This window comes from Crocodylus siamensis, chromosome 1 (assembly GCF_052110815.1).
Source record: "Crocodylus siamensis isolate JL-2025a chromosome 1, ASM5211081v1, whole genome shotgun sequence".
NCBI lineage: Eukaryota > Metazoa > Chordata > Crocodylia > Crocodylidae > Crocodylus > Crocodylus siamensis.
The window spans coordinates 160,991,566-161,014,226 of record NC_143395.1 but is presented as its reverse complement, the minus strand read 5'-3'; the positions used below and the strand labels follow the sequence as shown (position 1 = coordinate 161,014,226).

The 22,661-nt window shown below is 39.9% G+C and overlaps 1 protein-coding gene across 3 annotated transcripts in view; it reads right to left on the bottom strand.

The window, feature by feature from the left end:
- Positions 1-2,059: 2,059 nt before the first annotated feature.
- CLIP4 (CAP-Gly domain containing linker protein family member 4) overlaps positions 2,060-22,661 on the bottom strand; it is a 52,717-nt gene continuing 32,115 nt past the window's right edge. For 2 of the 3 annotated variants that reach the window (XM_090047188.1, XM_090047197.1), the window contains 8 exons: positions 21,540-21,675; positions 20,117-20,257; positions 15,027-15,110; positions 11,491-11,625; positions 8,821-8,944; positions 6,027-6,091; positions 4,727-4,799; positions 2,060-3,519 (listed from right to left, as the gene is read on the bottom strand). In XM_090047188.1, coding sequence (XP_089903314.1) covers positions 3,198-3,519; positions 4,727-4,799; positions 6,027-6,091; positions 8,821-8,944; positions 11,491-11,625; positions 15,027-15,110; positions 20,117-20,257; positions 21,540-21,675 — 1,080 coding nt within the window. In that variant the 3' untranslated portion in view covers positions 2,060-3,197. Of the gene's footprint in view, positions 3,520-4,726; positions 4,800-6,026; positions 6,092-8,820; positions 8,945-11,490; positions 11,626-12,120; positions 12,259-15,026; positions 15,111-20,116; positions 20,258-21,539; positions 21,676-22,661 lie in introns of all 3 variants that reach the window. The other variant, XM_090047207.1, reaches the window with a different exon arrangement.

Below are 22,661 nucleotides of genomic sequence, written 5' to 3'. Positions count from 1 at the left end.
CTAGACCTGGATAGAAACCTCACAGGTGCAAGCAGTGACAGTGGCTCTGGCACTGTGACATCACCCAACAATTTCACTGGGTCTTTTAATCTGCCTCTTCTCTCTTACTGCCCTTCTTCCAAGCACACTTTCCCTAGCAAACTTGACTGAAAAGGTGGCCTGTATACTGTTCCTTAGCCTCAAAGACTTCCTTTTTCCTTTCTTCCTCACACCTACTGAAAGGCTCTCTCCTCAAAGCACAGGAGCAAAGTACCTGCAAACCACTTGCTCCCCTGGTCACTTGGGGAGTCTCCTTTTATACCATGCTAGACCTGGACTGGCTCCACCCCATCATTAGGCCTTCTGTCAGGCACAGGCAGCAATCACTCAGCAAGGCTCCCAGCTTCTCAGACCACACCCCCCAAACACACAGCCCACCAAACAAATATTCAGTAAGCCAAAGACACAGGCAGCTCCAGATCACTTAGAACCCAGCACCAGCTCTTGCCCAGGGAAGTTTCTCCTGCCCCCTCCCAACAAACTGCTTGCCTTGTTTATTACTCTCTATTTGCTTGGAGAGTTTCCTTTTATTCCCTGCTGGACCTGGACTGGCTCCACCCCCTTACTAGGGCTTCAGTCCCACACCCAGCAACAATTCAGCAAGCACTCAGCTAGCAACATTCCCAGCTTCTCAGAGCACAGGCTCCAAAAACATACAGTTCATCAAACACTTAGCAAGCCAAAGGCACAGACAGCTCTGGATCACTTACCTTCCCTGGGCAGGATCTGGTGCTTGACTTCTCTTCTCCTTCCTCTTCTTCCTCTTGCGCCCAGCAACCTGCCTGCAAACTGCTTGCCCTATTTGCTTGGTCCCTGGTGGCTTGGGGAGCCTCTTTTTAAATAACTCATCAATTAAGCAATTAGCTAGTCATTCTGGCCTAATGACTCATCAATTAAGCAATTAGCTGCTTGCTCACAGGTGCAAGTGAGCTGGAGCAAAATAACAGGCAACTTTAAAAAAACCCTACCTAGAGTGGGGGGAGCATAGGACCTGGTATTTGAAGCTCCATCCTGGTAGCAGCAGGGTTCTCCTGCTTAGGCCAGGCCACTTAAGAGCCAGGGTGTGGGGGACCAAAGACAGCATCCATGATTGCCTCTCCCCATGTTCCCAGTGGTCTGGGAGTGCTGCAGTTGTCCTCTTCTGTTCCCTGCCTACCCAACTCTTTCCTGATGAATGAACAAAATTATTTAAAGCAGGTATGATTTACGGATATTTGCTTTTTATATTTTGACATGATTTTATAAAGCTGTAACAATATATTGTCATTACTAAATTGTCTGTCCCCCCCACCCCTAATTTTGTGCAATCCTGAAAATTGACAAAAAAAAAAATCAAAATAAATACTTAAAAACAAACATCAATTTTAGCCATTGAAATTATTAAAAAATAAAAATCAAATTCTGCCAAGCCTATGCATGACACACAGTGGCTGCAATATGTAAACACAATGTTGTTATACCTTCCTTAAGTGTCATTCTCCCCCACCTAAATGAAAAATAAGTGGTACAAAACATGCATTTTGGGCTGTTTAACAAATTCCTTTAAAGAAGGGACATTAAAAACACTAGGCACTGATATTTGATTTTACTAATGGCAAGAAAAACACACAAAGGAAACAACTATTAGACACCGCAAGATTCAATGCATCTGTCTTCAAACAATAAAGCAATAATTTAGATAGTTTAATAAAATGTTTACATTCAATATTTACAATTATCTTCTATTAAAAATTTCCATAAGTTAGAATTAATATGCAATCTTAATACAGTTCAGAAAAAAATAACTATAATATTTAAAATACCACATAGTTTGTATAAGCTGCAGAATTCAGCCTAAAGATGGCATACTGTGTTATGCTTTTTCAAATAAGTGAAATGCAAACAAACAGTTAATTCAGAAAAGAGTCCTGTGCTAAATTACTGTTTCTGGGATATTTATGCCCCTGAATACCTGTAGTGAAATACTGTTCATGTATGCCAAATAATTAAAAAAAAACCAAAAAAAAAACTCCATTAAATATTTAAAGAGACAGACACATTCTTATTCAGTTGTTTAAAAGACCATATTGCATCCAAATAAAATAAGAGTTACAGTATTGCATCTAAAGATATACTAAATTTAACCAACACTTATACATTTAGAGGCAAATTAGAAATATAAAAATGGCAAATGTAGGAAAAAAGGACCTGTTCTGATGGAAGTGGTACAAACCAATAAAAAGGGACAGGCTTGCTTTAAAAACAGATATATACGTAAGTTCTGCACAGCACAGACTATAAAGACTTAATATTTATAATGCAGGTACTACATATGATCCAACTTTAGTTTCATATTCATTAAAAATGTTAGCTTGCAGCAAAAAAGAAATTCTTCCAGAAATGGGGGATAGCTCTCCAGAGGGGAGAAGAAAAGTGCATTATATTTTGAAAAGTGCTTCTTGCATGTTTTTACTGTCTTTTCACAAAAGCCTACAATGAAAAGTGCTTTACTACAAACCTGAAACATGGTATACTGGCAATTTTTAGTTCCATAGCACTGTAGCAGTAAATTCTTCCATTTAACTTCTTTTGCCATCAACTCATACACCCTTTCAAAGGGTAGAATTTTTCTGAATGATAAAATACTAAACTGCTTCACAGACAATTTGAGGAAAAAAGTAATTTCTTTTTTTCCTGCTTATTGCTACCAGCTGGTGCAGCAATGGACAAAATGTCTAGTAAACAGACTAATGTCACTTGTTAGTAAACTCCTTTCACAAAAAAGCAGTGCATAAAGCATTATCAAGCTCATTAGTAGTTGGAAAAAAGTCATATGCTCTCTAAAGCTTTGTAATTCATCAAGCATCAGATATGCCTTTATCTTTAAATATTATTCAAATATGGCATCTCAGACCTAAGACAGTTTTCCAATATATTCCCAAAGCAAGGACGGTGTCAAATGCATGAAATGAAACATTAATTCCACTCCTTGGTGTGACTAGTTAGAGCCCAAGGATATTGGCATGAATTGCAAAAATGCAGGTTTAACTCTGAAGATTAAAAATAAAAAAAAAAAAGCAGCCAGCGGTCCATGCAGACAGGTTTGGGGTTCTTTGAGTGCTTTAATCCCTTTATTCCACTGCATCAGCACTTGGCTCACTCATTGTATGCATTTAGGGTCAGCAAATATCATCCACAAGTTTTGCCCCGTTAATCCCACGATATGTTACTCTACTAGGTCGAACTAAGACTCCATGGTTTGGCTTGCAAGTGAAATACCGCTTCTCACCCACAGATCCATCATTCTTCCCCTTGGCACTTCTGAGTTCAAGTCCAAGCCATATCCCTGGTGCAAAGTCAGTAGGACCAATGTACCTAATAGTGCCCATCTCATTAGAGCTGGTTAGAAGGACCTGAGAACCCTCATGTAGCTTCACCGGTCCCTCAGTGTTAGCTGTAGTGGTGTTACTCCAACTGCGCCGAAGCACGGAGCTCTTAGATCTAGTTAGGGAGAGAAAAACAGGCTTCTGACAAAGTGCATAGGGAGTTCTCTCGTTTGATGCATCTTCCCGACTGACAAGATTAAAAGACAAGCTCAAATGCCTTTTAAAGACCAGATTGCTTTCAGATCCCACCTCAGCTGTAGTAAGATATGCAAGAAGTTAATTTACAGATAAAGTACACATTTGAAAATCAGTTCTGCTTTAACTTGATGTTAATACCTACACTTGCTTTCAAATAACTGATATCACACAGCATTATAAACTTGTACAGTGGCAAATACCTTGAACATGACAATTCAGTGTCCCTATAAACTGAGCTAACAAGCAGTTGTTTGTTTTCAGGCCTACACCTGGCAGATCAATAGCTTTCATTCAGAATCTGGGCAGCAAGATAAAAATCTAAAACTAGTATTTATATACAAAATGTTAACGAAATCAATCATTTTGTTCTATCCAGTTACATATTTTAAAAAAATGAGATGCCTTCAAACCATACTCTATTAATCTACAATAAAAAATAAAGAACTAGAAGACTGCCTCAGGGAAGGGGAGTAGATATAGTAGAATTAGCACATGTTAAGAAAAATAACTCCCCTTCCCCCAATTTGATACACAGCTTAAGTCAGCGTTTCTCAACCCATAGGTTGCGATCCAAAAAAGTGGGTCACAAGAATATATGAAAGGGTCGTGAACAAACTTTAAAAATGGAAAAAAGGGAAAACAGTGGATTTTCCCTTGTAGGCTGGCAGCATTCCAGCCTGCAAGGGGCTGCTTGCTCCCCACCTCACATGGTGGGGAGGCAACAGATTGGGACTGCCCCTGATGTTTACAAATGGATCCTGGTACGAAAACAGTTGAGAACCACTGGTTTAAGTTATAGTTTGTCATAGGAGCTGGGATATTTCAGAACTAAAACTTTTGCTCCCCTTCTGTTTTGGTGTCATGAGTTCTGAGTAAGAGCTCATGAGTGGTTTAGCTCTTCTAGAGAGAGTTCTCTAATCAGTCATTCACCATCAGAAATCAGTGAGGACTGTTTGTTAGCCTTCCTCATCCTGTTGGCTTAGTTTATGTGTAACTTCAGAGGAATCTTTACTCATCACACATATACATCAACAGAATAAAATTCTGACCTTAATTCTCCCAGTCATTGTGAATTTCAGCTGCCCAGCTTTTGCAGCTAATACGCATTTAAAACACATACTCACCTGACAAAGGAGTGCCTTCTGTTCATTTCCTTTTGAGAAGATGCAGAAGTTGTACTCAAACTTCGTTTAAAACCTACATGGGACAATGAATAAATAAGGTAATTAAGCTGATTAAAATATTTTTGACAAGAGTATACAATTTGCATTTACTAGGCTTTTATACTGTTACCATCTCATTTACTAGATTCCTTCCCCTCGCTCCTACAAACTGCTGTTCATCAAAAGGAGGATATATTTTTCAAGAAAAAGTGTATTAGAACCAGATTTTCAAGAAGCAGAGGGAAGAGGAGATTAAGTCAATTTAAAAATGAAGTTTTAAACACCTCTTCTCTAAAATTTCTGTTCAGGAAAAAATGATTTCTCAAAAAAAGTCTGAATAGCTCTGAGAAAATATGAGTTGGAGTAGGAGCAGTTCCATATCAGATTTCTACACCAACTTGCCATTGTTTCTCCAACTCCTGATCTGTTGTCCTTGTCTGTAAGCTGCTTTGGCAAAACCCTTATTTTCAGTTCATAGTAAGACTATTATGTTAGCACCAGAGGTCCAGGCCTCACTATGGTAAGCACTGAACAAATAGGTAGCAGGCACAGACCCTGCCCCAAAAAGCTTATAATGTAAATAGACGAGACAAAGGAGGGATAGAAGAGAAAGACAGGTGAAGTAAATCAGCCAAAGTCTCGCAGGTGAGTGCGTGGCCCTAGTGTGTCTCCCAAGTCCCAGAACAGTATATCCATTGGACTACACTGCTTTCTATACTTACAAATGGTAGATATACCTTTAGACCATTAAGATCCTTCTAAAACCAGACATTTGGTTAATAGAAGCAAGGAACATAAGAAACATTAGAGGAAGAAATTAAATTTTTCAAATTTTCAGTTTTAGTCGGTTGTTAATTTCTAGGTTTAATATTATTCTTAAACACTGGAGTCTGCAAGTAGGAGGAGAGGAACATTGGAAAAACCCCTAGTCATACCTAGTTCATTCTCCCTTTCAGCATCCACTCTCTGCCACTGTGACACAGGACACTGGGCAAGATGGACCTATAGTCTGACCCAGTAAGTGGCAGTTCTTATGGGAATCCATAGTGTTAAAAACATTCTGGCCTGCTGTGGTCTTTCTGAGTTCTTTGCAATAAAGAATTTTTGTTTTTGTTTTTTGTAGTGAACAAAAAAAAAAGTGCAAACAACTAACAGCTAGCACTTTCTCAGGGGTGCCTGAATATAGAACGGTGCCTCAAATCTGTGGAGGCATGCCTAAAAAGGCTGAGAACCACTAAGCTATATAAACAGAGTTTCTTACCTGGGAAAGACTGATTCATTTTACCTGAGGAAGTTTCTGTGAGGGAGTCTAGGGAACCTGTTAATCTGAAATGAGACTGTGTGTTAAATCTCTTCCAAACTGAACTATAACTTAAATAAATATATTGCTGAATTATTTTGGAAAGACATCAGTGTCAAGGTTTACTGAAAAAGTACTGTTGATTACTGCAGATCTGGGTTTCTTCCCATCCCGCAAGTTAAATTTTGATTCCAAACAGACGGATTTTAATTGCGCACAGGTCTGTTAAAGCAGAGTAAGATTCCCACAGCAGTCAATTCTCTCAGCTTGCATACACTAATTTCATCAATTACTAATATAAAATGCTACCTGTATATACCCAATAATATGGAAGTTACACTAAGCTCTATGATCACAGAAACACTACTAAGGTTTAAGTCTTAATGGAAGTGCAAGATGAAAGTCAATCACACAGTAAGAGAAAGTGCTGCATGTATATTTAAGGTTACAAATATAGTGCTGGTTCCTCCGTGTTGCAGCCTTATAGACAGAAGGAAGTGGGAAAATATTTATCTTCCATTCCGTGATGCACAGTACTGTGCAATTTCACTGCTAAAAGAGTGAGATGAGGGAGAAGTGGAGAAGAGAACTGTAACTTGATACATACAAAGCAATCTTCCACTGACCAAAACTAGGCAAGTGAAGAGACAGAGCTGTTTCTGATATTCCTCCGTAAGTCCAAATATTAGTGGCTCTAAATCAACAACATGGCTCCTAGCTCTGGCTCCTATATGTAGTTTGGCTAGGAGAATTCTACAGATTACCATGAAGTTACGTGGTGTCCAATGCAGAGTCCTTTCACTAGAACTTTACATCCAATATCAAGTTTGTCCCTACTAATGAGTAATCACAAACACCTACTATATTAGCTGTGGTCCTAAAGCCAACTGCTGGACTGAAACAAACATTTGAAAAGTGTGCGAGTTTGCTGTAAGAGCCGCATGGGTATGCTTCCCATTTACACTGCATTAGTACTGAAACGTTTCTGTCAATAAGTTGGTCTAACCACACCTAGCCTTCACCAGCAGGAAGAGTACGTGCTTATTAGGCTTCGGATTCGGATGGTTTGGGGGACAGTGATTTGATTTGGTGATTCGAATCACTTTCCCGAATCAATTCGGCCAAATCTGATTCAGAGATTCAATCACCACCAAACCAGCTGAATCAAACAAGCCCCATCCCCCACCCGCTCTCCCAGCCCCATTTAAAAAAAACAAAAAAAACACCACCACCACACTCACCGGCTACTGAGAGACTGGTAGTAGAGGGTGTGGCGGGCCAGTAGGGGGTGCTCCTGCATTGAGCCACCCACCTCCCTGCGCCCGACCACCTTCCAGGCTCCAAGTGCCTCCCTAGGGGTGCCTCGCGTCCAGCTGACCCCCTTTCCTGGAGCACACTCGCTAGCCTGGGGGTAGTGTAAGCTGCCACCACCCCAAGAAGGGACTGTCTCGGCCCTGTGTCCTCAGGGAAACACAGGCCTAATAGTCCTACGGGTACGCGACCCAGTACAGGTACTTGGGACACCTCCCCAAATCAGGGGGACAAAAAGGAAAGTCTCCCTTAGTTCGCAGACCTAAGGGGCCTCTTAGGCATAATTTAGACCCACCCCTCAATAAGTCTCCTACACTGGTCACAAAGGAGAACTTTATTCATTACAGAGGTAAGGTGAAAACAGGGTACAAGATACAGCAATATCTTAGAAATCCCATAGAGCAAACAGTCTGGCTGAGGTAGCCTTTTGATCACACATCTGAGTTACTGCCAGCTAGATATCTAACCAGATCTCGAGTAGCTTACTCACAAGCATCATCCAGAGGCTGTTGAAGATTCCCTCTGGAGGCAGGCCATTCCCAGCTCATGAGTTATGGGGGAGAGAGCCAGTTTCAGATGGTCAAGCTCCTCTCTAAGTCTGAGTCCCCCGCATGGCTGCTGCCCCCTCCTCCTGGGCAGTCTTAACTTATATAGCCCCCGTGACCTCATTCACCTGGTCCAATGGAGGCCAGCACCTGTTGGCTGTTGGCCAACCAATTTGAAATACATCACTACCTGCCAGGCAGACTCTAGCCCACCAGGTAGATGCCCCTCACCCAGGTAGCTGATACCAATCACGTAGGCAGAGGGAGCAGGTTTCCCCCCTCTCCCAGGAACATATCTCTTCAGGTAACCTGAGCTGGCTAGAGTAAAGGTGCGTCTCCTCAGCTGGGCCCATCCTAATTAAATTGTCCCAAAGCAGAGATTTTGGGGAGAAACGAAGGTGGCTTCCTGCCGCAGGGGGCAAACCCCACTGCCCCACATTGCGTGGGGAGCTCTACCAGGAGCCCCCAGAAGTCCTGACGGCCACTGCAGCAGCCAGTGAGTGTGGGGCATTTTTTGGATTTTTTTAAGGAGCCAGGATGCTGGGGCTGGGCAGCCATTGACAGGGTTGGGAGAGTGGGCAGGGGATGCGGGGGCGCTCTCCTCCAAACATCCTTCCCACCCTCTACTTACCAGCACGGAGACTGAGTCCAGCTCCTTGCAGCGGCGAGCAGGGGCTGCCCAAATCTTTTCCAAATAGATTTGGACCTTTTTATTGGTCTCACGATTCAATTAAGATTCGGAGATTTGACTGCTGAATCTCTTCCAAATCAAATCAGCACCCAAAACTTCATACAACCCTAATACTTATATAGAACTCTATCCTCTCCTCATTTTCTTACCACATTTCTCTCCACTGGGAAAATGTTTGTTTGCATGTCAAAATGACATCATTACTTGCCTCTGCACACGAGATGGTGGTGCAAATATGCCGTATCTAGGGAGGCAGCTAAAGTACTGCACCCCTCCAACTGAACCATCATTCTTGCCATGAGGTTTGTCCAGTTCAATACCACACCAAAACCCTAAAGAAGATGAAATATGAGTATTTTTAAAGAACAATTTTAAAAGGTCAACTGTGAAGGCAGTAACATTTTTGTACATAATAGTTAAAGCATGGTATTTATTGTTGCATATTCACCTAATTTATAAATAAGAGGATTTTCACCAAACCAAGAAATAAGATTTTCCTTTTTCTGGACGGGATCTCTTTGATTTGAGTCAATAATCAAATACAGAAGAAGCAATTCCTAGATAATTTCAAGATATGAATGCTTTGTTTACAGATCAAAATAATCCCAAAGATGCTGTTGATCTTTTTAAACATCTAAACCTATTTTTAAAAGGAGTTAATTTTAAATAAAATGTAAAAGACCCAAAAGTTTCAAAGATTGTTTTTGGGCAAATGCGATGCTGCTAGAAATTGAAGTTTTCTGATGACAAAACAGTTAGGAATGAGTTACTGGCAGTTCAAGTTTCTTCAGCTCTCCAACCACATACCTTAAACCTGATCTCAAATGACTTCCACTAAAATTCAAGTGTAAGCTAATACTCATTCAAGTCTCTCTCCCCATCTAAAATATATAGTTGTTCATACTAATGTCAAGCCTAATTTTTTCATGTGGACACAAACATATGAAGAACTAGGACTGCCCAACAACCCATTTCATACGGATCACTGAACAGCCATCAAATGTTAATAAGTTTGAACACTAGCAACCTGTGATAAATGTGAGTTAATTATGTGAAGGTGATAAGTTCCATATCCCATTATCAGTCCTTATGCTATCCATCCCCAAAGACTCGAAATTAAATTCAGGTCACTTGGAGCTTAGGCTATGGATTTAAGGGCAATACTAATCAGCTGAAGAAACAAGGACCATAACTTTTAAGTTAAAACACCTAAATATATTTTAAAAAGTTTCTTTTTGCCCATTCTCACAACATGACCAAAATCAATAGGCCTATTTGTTATGCAAGGAATGGCGGGCCACCAAAAGCAATAGGAAAAGGGATTTTTGCCAGACTATCAGGAAGATATGTTCCTGTCATTTTTGCCTATATTATGGTGGGGGGGTTTTAAATGGCTACCTTCCCGACATGAAAATTCAGAACAGTGGGTCCCCCTACCATTCCCCAAACACACAGTGCTAAATTACTGCAAGCATAAAGATTAGTGATTATTCCAGAGTAGAATTTCACCCTCTCTTTTTTTTTTTTTGCAGTAAAAGAGGCAGTTTTATTCTCAAAGTTAAGAGACACAATTTCTCTTCTAAAAAATTAATATATTAAAAGAGCCCTTTGATAAAGATCATTTAGCTAACACTAAAAGGACTTTTTTATCATTTGCTACAGTACAGAGAGAAACTCCTTTCATTTTCTCCCTTAAAGTTAGCAGAAAATATAAAAAGATTCAAGATAAAAATACAAGATGGGGGGAAGAAACCAGTTTAGTATTTAGCAGAAAAAGTTAAAGTGTGAGCTAATACTCATTTGTGTGTCTCAGCATATGTAAACACCAAATACAAGCTGCAAACGGGAACATACCCATTTGAGGACAAGAAACATTTCAGCTGTTTCCATTAGACTGTAATATAGATTACACAGAATTTACAGATTAGATTATATTAACATCCTAATCTAATATTACTTAAAATGTACTTGTTTCAATGAGGAATACAACTTCTGCCTTTTGATGCTGCATTTTGACATTTTACCTTCAACCTTTTTTTAAATATCGATGCCACCACGTGTCAAGACAGAGTACTGTTACTTGAATTGTCAATCAAGCAGGTTTCCATTTAAACCAGTCGTGGTGAAAAAATACCAGACACCTTAACTATGGGCAGTCTCAACTTCATGATTCTGTTCTAGGCAGAGGTCTGGAATATGAAGGAACTCAAAAATTACAGGAGTGTCAAAGCAATTTAGTTGGAAAGGACGCATGGTCAAGTTATAGTTTCTGTCATTTCAGAACAATCCACTTCCATTTCAAGACACCTAGCTATTTCTCACAATTGGGGTAATTTCCGGCAAGTCAATTCTCTAGATATCTGCACTTTCTTATTGGGAACAATAATACAAAAGTGGTCCCAGGAGATAACTGAACTTAGACTAACAATCTTTTTCATCGTTTACCAGCCACCAAGGCATTTCTAAAAAGAGAAGAGCATAAATATATTGTGGTAGAGCTTCCATGTTGCAAGATATCAGCATGGTCAAAGAGCTGCATATAAAAGCCCAGAGAAGAAAAGGAGTGTGTAATTGCACGCACACTCCCCCCTCCCCCATTGAGCTCACAATATTAAAAACTATGAGAATTTCAATAACCAAATATTTCAGTATTAAAATATTTCTTCCAATTCATCTACCTAAATGGTTAAGGGGAAATCACACATTATATATTAAATACCCACGTTCTCCATGCAGCTGCAATTTCAAGAAATATTCTAACATAACAGGACAGAGAGAGAGAGATTTGTAATGTTTTTTTTTAAAGTTAGAAGTCCAGACACCCACACTGTTCATATTAATCTAATTCTACAATATATTTGATAAACTTATAAGATACCTGGTGCAAACTTTGTTGTCCCATAGAATCTAACAGTGCCAGTTCTCTGTCCAACTACCAGCACTCTGTCTCCAAGCTGAATTTCTCCTTCATCAAAAGGGTTTTTTCTTGTGGCTGGAGAAGGGTTATTCAATCCTATTTAAAAAACAGGGAAATGAGCTGAAATTAGCATACCAGCAATTGTGAAAACAAAGGAGGGTTTAGCAACACGTCAGCCAACGCAAAGGAATAGTCTCTGACCAACCTGTACTTTATACTAAACCAAAACCCATACAAAATACTCCTTTGCTTCAGTGGGAGTTGTTTGACTAAGGAACACTGGACTTAAAGCTCTTAGTTTATATTTGGAAGTTGAAGGCACCGTCTGAAGTACAGTTCAACTCTGAAAGTTAGACATTAAAAATTATAACATCTTGCTCAGTTATTTTAATAACTGTAACACACACAACCTAAACTTTAGGGATAATTACTTGACAAGTGCCTCCCTCCTTCACAACTTGGGACCATAGTTTAACTTAAAGAACAGGCAGATATGTTCCCTATGAACATCTGACCTATCAGATAACTGACCTGCCCCCACATCCCCAGCCTGTGAAGATATCCCTTATAACTAAACATAGCAGACAGTACCAGTACTGGTTTTAGATGAGATGGAAGTTACTTTAGTCGCTGCCTTCTTATTACTGTTGGTTGAACTCCTTTTTGGGAGATGATTATGTTTAGTATCTAAAGAAGTAGAAGAAGAAGAGCTACTGGAGCCAGAAAAAGCTGAAAGTAGCAGTAAATGGAAAAAGTTATCCAGAAATAATAATCAGGGAAGGACTAACTAACAAGAAAGAAAAGACAAGTATGAAACAGAAGAACCTCATTAATTCACCAAATCAGTAAGGGAGCAAAACAAGAAACAAAATAGATATATCCAGTGTGAGCTTTTACTCATTTGTTTTGGCAATGGTAGGCTTGTGTTAGCTATTTATAATGCTTCACGACATACCGGTAAATAGTTCAGAGCATATTTGTTAAAATAATGAAGGCTTATAATACAAGACCTCATCACCTCACTCTCGGCATCCAGTATATTAAATCTTTGATGAGAAGTAGGGAAAGTGACATTTCTGTGGGTGAGTTATGAAGTGTGTGGATTAGTGCCTACTGTATGCTGTTAGATACTGTATTAATATTAAAATCCTTACTATAAAACAAGAATGGGAGATAAATCATTTTTAGTTCCATTTGCAAACCTTGACGTTGAAGCTGTCCAATCAGATTTATTTCTAGCATCTCTCTTTTCTTTTATAGTTCTCTACTTTTCAGCTATTTCTTTTCTATTCTGCCCAAACATCAAGTGTGTAACAAGATACTTAGCATCTGTGTCTCAGTTTCCCTACCTAGGAGGTTGGAGATAATTCTCTTAACTGGCTTTAACAGAAATGTTGCAAGGCTAAACATGTTGATGTCTACAAAGCACTGTGGTCCCCACAGGGATACTCCCAAGAAGAAAACACGATCAACGTTAACAACCAAATCTTCAAAGTAATAAGAAAAGTCAAGAACTGTGACCTGCAGCTACCACAAACTAGAGCGCAGGCTTATGGACTGGAGTACTTACAGCAGTGAATCTCAACCAGGGTGCCTTGAGATTCTTTCAAGGGTGCCACTTAGCAGTTAGGTATGCAAACACAGATAGACCCAGAGGCTGTGTCCAGACAAGCATGGATGTGCAATGTGTGGCACCGCAGACCCATCTATGGTTCTAAACGCTGCACATGCAGGAGTTCCCTGCACTGCCGCCTTGCAATGTGTGTGTGGGGGGTGACCCTGGAAGATCCTGGGGTCAAAAATATCCATGCCAAAAAGTGGGGCAGTGCACACCGCCCAAAACCAGAGCCTGCCTGGCTGGAGCCATACTCTGGCTGCCAGCCATGCTCCCAGCTACAGGAGCACCCAGGACCCCAGGTAAGGCTGCTGGGGCCAGCACAATTGCTGGCCCCAGCCTCCCCTACCCCATCCAAAGTAATCTGTTGCTTGCCAGAGGGCATGTGGCATGGGTGTTCCCCAGGGACAAGTAACAACAGCACAAGGTGTCCTGCTGCTACTTTTCCCTGGGAAACAAATGTCCGTGCTCACCTGGATGCAGCCAGAGATTTCAAATAGGAATCCATAGTGTTAAACAGTCTGACCTGTTGTGGTCTTTAGTAAAATACTAGAGCCATTCTTGTATTGTAAAGTCAATAATACATTAAAATAAGAGCTGGCATTTTCCGAGGAGTGCCTTGAGTCTAAAAAAAATTGAGAGCCACTGAGAAAGAAAGTACAAGAGCTTAAATGTTCCAAAATCAATTGGCTTCTGCTGTCTCTCAATAAGCAAAAGTAACCCCTGAAAGAGACAGAAAAATGAAGACCAAATACAGGACTTACATTCCAAGACCAAATTTCCTATCAAAGCACCCACAACCAGCCAAAGGCAAATAGGGCAAAAAGGGTCCTTCCCAAGCTCCAAGATGGCATTTTTGGAGACAGAGCTTAAGGTTTAGATCAGTGGCGCTCAACCTTCTGGGCCCACAGACTATATGGATGGCATGGGGCTGGTTCATAGACTGGATTCCATGGGCAAGATTGGTCTGTGGGCTGGATCCAGGGTGGGGTCAGTCCATAGGTGCAATCCAGGGTGCCGATTCTGCCCTGAGCACTGGATCTGGCCACTGAGTGATCCTACATGCCAGCCCAGCCAAGGCCAACCCAGACTGCTGGATCCACATATGAAACTACCCTGTACACTAGCACAATCTGGTACATGGGACAGTACCATCTAGCCTGCAGGCTTGGAAATTTGGGGGGGGGCGGGGAGGTAGTGGGTGTGGTGGAAGAAAACAGTGGCAGTGTTAATTGCCACAGCATTGGGAGCAATTAACACTGCTTAATGCTGCCTTGCTGTCAAATTTCTAGACCCATGGAGAGCCCCATAGACTGGATTTGGCTTGTGGGCCAGAGGTTGAGCATCTCTGGCTCAAAGGGATGGTCTTCATTGTTATTCACATATGTGCTATACCAGGGATGGCCAACCTGTGGGACATATGCCACAAGTAGCGCACACAGCCTCCGTGCATGGCAAAGAACAAACTGAGGAGAGGACAAGAATCATGGTGGCATATAGGGCAGAAAGCAGAGTAGTAGCAGGCAGCAGAAAACAGAGCAGATCAGGCAGGGACCTCACGGCAGGGAGCAGAAAGCACAGCAAAAAACTGGGAAGGGGATTGAAGTAGCACTCAGGATGGGTACAGGGCTAACTTGTGGCATGCCTGCCAAGGTTGGCCCACACTGTGCTATACCATGCTGCTCTGGCAATAACCCCAATACCCATATTATTCTTGCTCTAAGTGAAACAGCGTAAAGGGTTGGTGGACACCAGAATGCAAGGATATCCATGTGCACTATTTTTATGGAACATCTGTGCACCTCTTAAAAGGGAACATGATGAAGGGAATGAATAACAATCTTGCCCTTGCCAGAATTTTTCTTAAATAAAATATAATTACCTCCTTTCCCAGACATTGCTTTTATTCCTTCAGTAGCCAAAAAGTTAGATTCAGAACAATTATCTTTTTTTAATGCAGCTAAACCTAAGATGCAAAACAAAAACCCAAGTAAAATAAATGCAAGTGTCCTGGCAATAATTTTACAAAGAAAACCATAAAACTCAAAAAGTCAAGACAAGTACATAAAGAGTACAGACAAATCAAATTATCTATAGTCCATTATTTCAAACCACCTTGTTATAAAACATACATTGATTATGGTAATCTTTACAGATAGGACTAATATCAAAAGGCACTGAAGAGCAACTTTAATTAAAAGTGCCCAGAGCATCATGTGCATCCGTGTCCCCACGCTGAAAAATGGCAGTGGGGGCACTTTAACCAAAGCTCATTCTATGAGCTTTAGTTAAAGCACCTCCACTGCCATTTTTCAGCATGGGGATGCTGATATGTGACACTGGAGTCTGCTGGAACACAGTAATTAACACAGTCCAGCAGATTCAATTAATTGAGTCTGCTCCAATGCGCTATAATTACGGTGTGTTGGAGCAGCCTCCCTGAACGTGTATAGGCACTCTAATATTTTGAACAGAAAACTGGTAAAATGAGAATTTCAAGGTCCTATTCCTGACTGTTGTTACCTTCTTATATGACCACTGACAAGCCACAACTTCTCTCTGCTCCTGCACTCCCTCTTTCCAACTGCCTGTGCAGAGACTCATGATTATAGTTATAGGATGACTGATACATTAATTTCACCATAAATAGTAACAGTGTTCTACATTCAGCCAATTTATGGTGCCATAAAATGGCAAACCAGCCACAAAGATATTCCACAAAATATGTGGAACTTTGTGGTTCATTTGTATAGCACCATAAATTGAACATGGAGCATCCTCATGCTAAGGCTGAACACTTGTAACAGGGTGTAAATTTCCTCGGATCCCAATCGCACCACTATTTTAACACCTGCCAGGGCCTAAATCACAAGACTGAGGATTCTCATTTACTATCTGTAAAGGGCTTAGAATTTTGAGATTCAAGAAATACAAGGCCACAATATCTTTAAAGTGGCTTTTAGTAATAAACTAATTTAACATTAATGTTAAGGCATTGACACTTTAAAATGCCCCAAAGCAGTCAAGCTATATCACATAACCAAAATGTCTGATATACAGTCATTCACATTGCTTAATATAAATGTAAAACTACAAGTGAACAAAAACAAAACACAAAAACCCTCTAAAAATCTCAAAGCCCTCCAATTTGTTTTAGCACTCAACTAGTTTTTTTTTCTATTTGTACTGTTAACACAGTAACCACAAATTGTTAACGCCATTGTTTCTACCTATGCACATTTTATAAATATGACTAAACTCTATGAAAAATAATAATACATTATTATTTGTAAAGAGCAATGTCTCATTCTTGAAAATAAGTACTTTACTAATTTAATTTATGAACTAATTTTCCTACTTAAGTCTAGGATTCATTGGCAAACCATTTCCTACCTATAAGCGATTTTATTCAATTATCAGGCAAAAACAAACCTTTCCAGCTAATTCTGCCTTCATGAAAAGCACCTACAAAGTTTACTTATTTTTAATTAACTATATTTATTGACTTAGTCTGGCTGTTAAATTATTTGTTACTAGTTTGTGAATTTATTCTAGTCTATTGTATTCTCTTCTGTGATGTTTTATACTTCAGGCATAAGAATATCAGATCAATAAGAGCAGTGATGACTGCTGAAAGATTTTTCCTCAGAATGGGCAATAAAATTACTGTTATTGATTAAACCTTATGAACAATTTGAAAAGCTAATGATTCTCAAGTACAAATATCAAAGTAGATTTTTTTTAAATCTATACTGAAAAATAGAGGTAATGTTTTACAGAGGTCTATCAAAGATAATTGAAAATGTTCTAATTATTTTTCATGGTCTGTAACACAAGCAATATGCTACTAGTTAAGAAATTTAATTTGGTAATGCAATAAATGTTAGAGAAGAAAATCTCTGTATTTGTAGCTTTTTTCCCTCCCGTTCTAGCCTGTGAATCAGCCAAGCATATAAAGTTTAATGTGTCTTTTAGCTCAAAGAATGCCTTACAATGGCAGCTCACTACATACTGCTTGATCATGTGGGCCCTGCTAGGTACATGATGCATAACCTACTCTGATTTTTTCCTAAAGCAAATGTCAAGTGTTTGGATTCATAAAGACAGCTAGGCACAGCTGTGTCATAAGAGAGAGTTTGATGAACCTATCACATATGCACTGACTCTGACAAAAACAATCCTTTACCCTTTCTTTCAAAATCTTTTCAAATAAAGCCCAGCTCAGCCTTAACAAGTTATCTTGTTTCTCAATATTCTGAGAGGACTGAACAGACACAATTTAAGAATGTTTAATAGAAAGATATCAACAGGGCTACTCACTGAACAACCTTCCTATTTAATTAACTAAAAATAAGCATCCTATGAAAAGAATCAGCTTTCAAAAAAGCATGGATATTATGAGAATTGTCTGTATATGGATAGTTAGGCTGCTAAGTTTTAAAATAATCAGAAACTTGGAGAATTTGACATGTTTCCCAACCAGGCAATTTTAGCCATGTAAATTATACTAAGGAAACATTGGATCCACTTAGGCTTTATCATACCTGAAAACAGGCAACTCAACCAGAAGAGAGATTCACACAGCCTAGGAGACCTGTACAGCGAACGGGGAGAGTTATGCACCTTGGCTCCAAACAAGGAAACTCTTAGAGCTAGCTAAGAGGAAGCACAAAACATGGGAATACTAATATGCCATGGCTTTTGCCTCATGGCCAATCAGCAACAGGGCCACCAGGGCCCCTCAGCCAGTCAGCAGTGGAGGTAAATACCACAGAATATTTAAAGCCATAGTTTTAGCTCCCAGCCAATCAGGAGTGAGTGGCAGCATTGCTGGGGCCCCTCCACAGCAGGGGAGGGGGGTGTGTGGCAGAAAAAGCCACGTTAAAGGAGCTGTTGTGCAGCATACTTCTGGTGCAATGTAGGGGAGTGAGGAAGAGTGCCCTCAGGCTAGGGAGGGCCAGAAACTCAAGTCTTCACTTCTTGGGTGCTCTAACCACTAACTACCACAAAAGGTGAGCAGGATCCTCCCCCAACATCCCCTCTGTCTTAGTTTTCAAGTGACAGTGGCCACTGGTGCTGCCTGTGTGTGTTTTTATTCAGTGCTGTCAGCATAGGCTAGACGAACTCCAAGGACACCTACTACATGGGCCCCTTTAGGACTTAGGAAGGAGGTTAGATGCTTCCTCAACTCTGATCTGGATAGCAACAAAAGCTAGGTATCCAGCTGCTCCTTACAGAGTGCATGCATATGCCCTTAAAAGCTTAGGTTTAGGTGCTTAGGAATCTTCTCAAGTCAAAATATAGGTTCTGAACAAGTTTAAATACCTACAGAATTTTGTGGCCACTGGAACAGGGTTAGGAGCTAGATCACTTTGTGATTTCGGTACCTACTTTCCATATATATCCTACATAGACACTTAATTTATCAATTTGGATCTGACCTTAAATACCCCATTTCTAACATAACAAACAGACCACATTTTTGAAGGGTTAAATGCCATGTATGAAGTGTAGATTCAATTATGTTTGACTGTCAGAGTACATGTGGTTACACATGTACATGAAAGCAAGAGAGACAAGTGAAGGGCCCCTCTAGATGTCCAAGCAAAGGCGTGATAGGATCTACTGAATGATCCACATAATTGTGCCTCCTGCCATGACACACATACATGGCAGGAGGCATGCCTGTGGGATCCAGCATCAGATCCTAGTAGGCCTTATTGCTGGTGTACTGGGATCCGGGGCTCATCAAGCATAGGACTCCCAGTCATGGAGGCTACACATACAAATTAAAGCTAGATTAGAAACCAGCTATAAAGTTAACATGCATTTTCCAGCTCTAACCTTATAGCTGAATGGACCTTTTTATGCTGCAATAGTTAAATTTTCATATGTATACAATATAAATTAATTGTACAACTAACCCACTAATTGCATAATACATGTAACATGTACTGGAGGCCTGCATTATGCAGGTAATTCTAAATCACTGCCAAAAAAGCTACCTTTCATCATTCCATCTTGCAGTCAATACATACTATGCTGCATGTTACAGTAAAAATGATATTTTTGAGGTTTTTAATAAACTTGTTGGGAATGTATTTATCCCTCCACCTATAAACCTGTGCTGTCTCATGCTCAGTCCACCTAGGCAGGCCTCAAGAGAAAGAAAGAAAATAATGAATGAACACATTGACTGACATGAGTTAACTCAGCATTTCCCAACTGGTGTGCTATGACATTCTGGGCTGGAGCTACAGCCCCTGCCTGGCTGAAGCCATGCCCCCCCCGCTGCTGTTCCAGACAGACAGACGGGGAGCGCGACTCAAGCCCAAAATGCTGTCCAACTAGCCACCACCCCACCCCATCAGCATCCAGCTGACTGTGTGCCCCTCTTGCCCCCGGCAGTGCTTTTTTATTTAGGTAAGAGTGCCATGGGGCAAAAACGGTTGGGAAACACTGAGTTAACTAACCACAACTAGAATCTATTTGTGCATGTTAGACCCTGAATAATATTCCTTAGGCCTTAGAGTTTGAAATCTAAACAGAAAAGCAAGAATGAGGATAAAATTAGTCTTGGGTTCCAAATGGGAAAAACTTGAGACACAAAGATTAAGTGATGTGCCTACCTTCAGGATTATTTACATAATACTGTAGGAAGTGTAAAACAATGTGACATACCTGTCTTCTAATGTACTGATGACAAAAAAATAGCATCTTATGATAATGAAGTTATGTGGCCTGATCCAAAGAGGCACAGTGGCTACAGTTTTTAGGTACTAGCAGATACTAAGTTCTCATCACTGCTAACTTCAATTACAAAAATATATTATTAGTATATTTCCTTCCATTTTATTCATTGCAAGAAGATGAACTGACTCCAAACAAGCATTTTAACATCAGGATATGCAGGATCTCCGTCTAACTTTTGGAAACTATAATACAGTCAGATATGCTACTGGTAATACATACCAGTATTCACCTTAGAAGTTATCCGTGTTACATCGATTTTCTTGGATTTGACCAAAGGTGAAGACCGTGTGGAAGGACTTCTTACAGGATTCTTCTTGTGATCTGAAGCTTTACTTATTTTAGAAAGGGGTGCAAAGATGCCTGTGGACATGTTAAGAAACAAAATATGAATCGCTATTACCATGCAGTATAGAATGCAGAGTAGCAGTAATTAGAAAGTTTTTGCTGTATTACTTACTATGTGGCCCTGAATGAACATAATTTGGGGTCTACCACCTAACTCAAGGAGGTGGCTAGCCAATTTTGCAGGCAGATCACAGGGCCAGCTGCCAGTTTTGTGGGTGCTCTCCCCCTACCTCTGACTGGCTAGGGGCCCCACTGGTCCCACCCTCTGCTGCTGATTGGTTGAGAGGGCTGTCCATCATGAGGCCCTACCCCTGATTGAAGAGGGGTGGGGCTGCACAACAGGCTGCCCTCTCAACCAATCAGTGGTGTGTGCAGCTCTTGCCTGCTAACCTTCATGCCAGCAGGTTCCTTTGTGCTGGGTTCCATAGTTGGGAGGACTACTGGCTCCCACTGGGGAGCCAGCCAGCATTTATATTTTTAGTAATTTTTTTTTGGAGGAGGGGGGTTTCCCCTACAGATTTCATCCAATTTTGCAATTTCTGCGAAATCCGCAAAATCACAATTTGAGTAGGTCCCTAGACATAAAATTTTTAGTACATCTTCAAAGGGCAAGCAGATAGATGTATATACCCAATCAAGTGCTCAAAAAAGGCCACAATAAAATGCTAATTAAAAGCTGACAAAAAATATAAAAGAAGCACCTAATATAGCAAAGAAGGGAGGCTTGGGGACTTGCACTGGGAAGAAATTTTAAGAAAACTATGGCAGAAAGCAAGATAGATTTGCAGCTTATAACCTAATTAAAACTAGAGCTGTAAAGTGTAAGCTTTCATAAGAAGGCTCACTTCATCAGATGTTGTGAAAGGACAGTAGGAAGCAGCTATACTGCTATATATCTGATCGAGTTAGTCAACAAGGTGAATATCTACCCTGCCTCTTCCCTGACTGATCTCTTTAAGAAAAGTATATCAGAATGAATGCCACAAAAGAAAATTTTAAGAAAGGCAGGCAAAGCAAGAAATGAAAGAAAGCTAAACACAAAGACAATATAGCTGTAAGAAAAGAAAATACCTTAATAAAAAGTGGCTGCAAAATTAGAAGAATAGTACACTAGAGTTTTGTAAGTCATCAGAAATGCTTTCTTTTAAAGAAGTTTGATGTTAAAAAAAAGAGTTAGGAAGAGTTAAATTAAGAATTGATTAATTTTAATTATCCACCAAAAGAGGGTGGACATTCTTATAAGTTTTTTTTTAAATTAATGTTTCAAATGGTCTAAATCACCAAAAGAAAGCATTACCACATTTTGTTGCACACTTGAAATACTGGATTTTTCCAACACTTCCATTGTTCTTTCCTTCTGGTTCATCCAGTTCTATGCCAGCCCACTGTCCACTGGCAAATTCTGTTGTACCACAAAATCTTAATGTACCAACCTAAAGAAAAGAATAAACCAACATCAAATGACTTTGTGAATAGTAACCATTTAAAACAGACAAAGTATTTACTATGAAAGATGACTAAGTCATCTCAAGACCATTAAGCAGTACACAAAGAAATGTGAACATGACAATCTCCTTTGAAAAGACATCAGTTTCCTTCAATGCAAGCTAATACATTTCTTAAGCAGTAAAAGATAGAACTAATTCATCTGAGTTTAAAAAACAGTGGCCATTTTCACGCAAGTTAAGAATCAAATTCAGTAAGTAGAACATTAGATTATAACACCAGTTCAGTAATATATTTCATCATGAGCTGAAATGTAAGCAGGTTTTCCTCTCTTTGACTTCAATGAGACCATTCACCCGTACAGAATTAGGAACAAAATCAAGTATCCAGGTGAATTGGACTTGCATGTAGATACATGAATCATATTCATACTGGCCTGAAACTTCAAAAGTTTTAAAAAAAGAAGTCCATGCCCATTATTCCTTCCTTAGGATGGCAAAAACAAGGACTTACTTTTGTTTTCAAAAAGGATATTTAGATACTGCTTTAAAATATATAATCAGGAACACCTGGACTGATTTTCTTTATTTTGCAAGTGGGCCCCTTCTGATCTCAGCTGTGCATTAAAATGTCACAGATTTGAAATGAAGACAGAAGTTGTGGAATCATTAACAAAGACTGCCCTCTCTCTTCAGAATCCCAGACACTGGATTCAAGTGTAACTGATGTTGTAGCTGTGATGGTCCCAAAAAGTTATAGGAGGCAAAGATTTCTTAGGGTGGGATCTTTTATTGGACCAAGTGTATAGCGGGGATAGAATTAGACAAGCTTTTGAATGCAAGACATTCTTCTTCAGATCTGACCAGAACAAGAGACCCTTACTTCTTTCATTGGATTCAAATCACTTTTACATTTTGTTTTTTTAGGTAAATTAAATAAACACCCTCTTCCTGCAATTGCTCCCCTTTCAGTC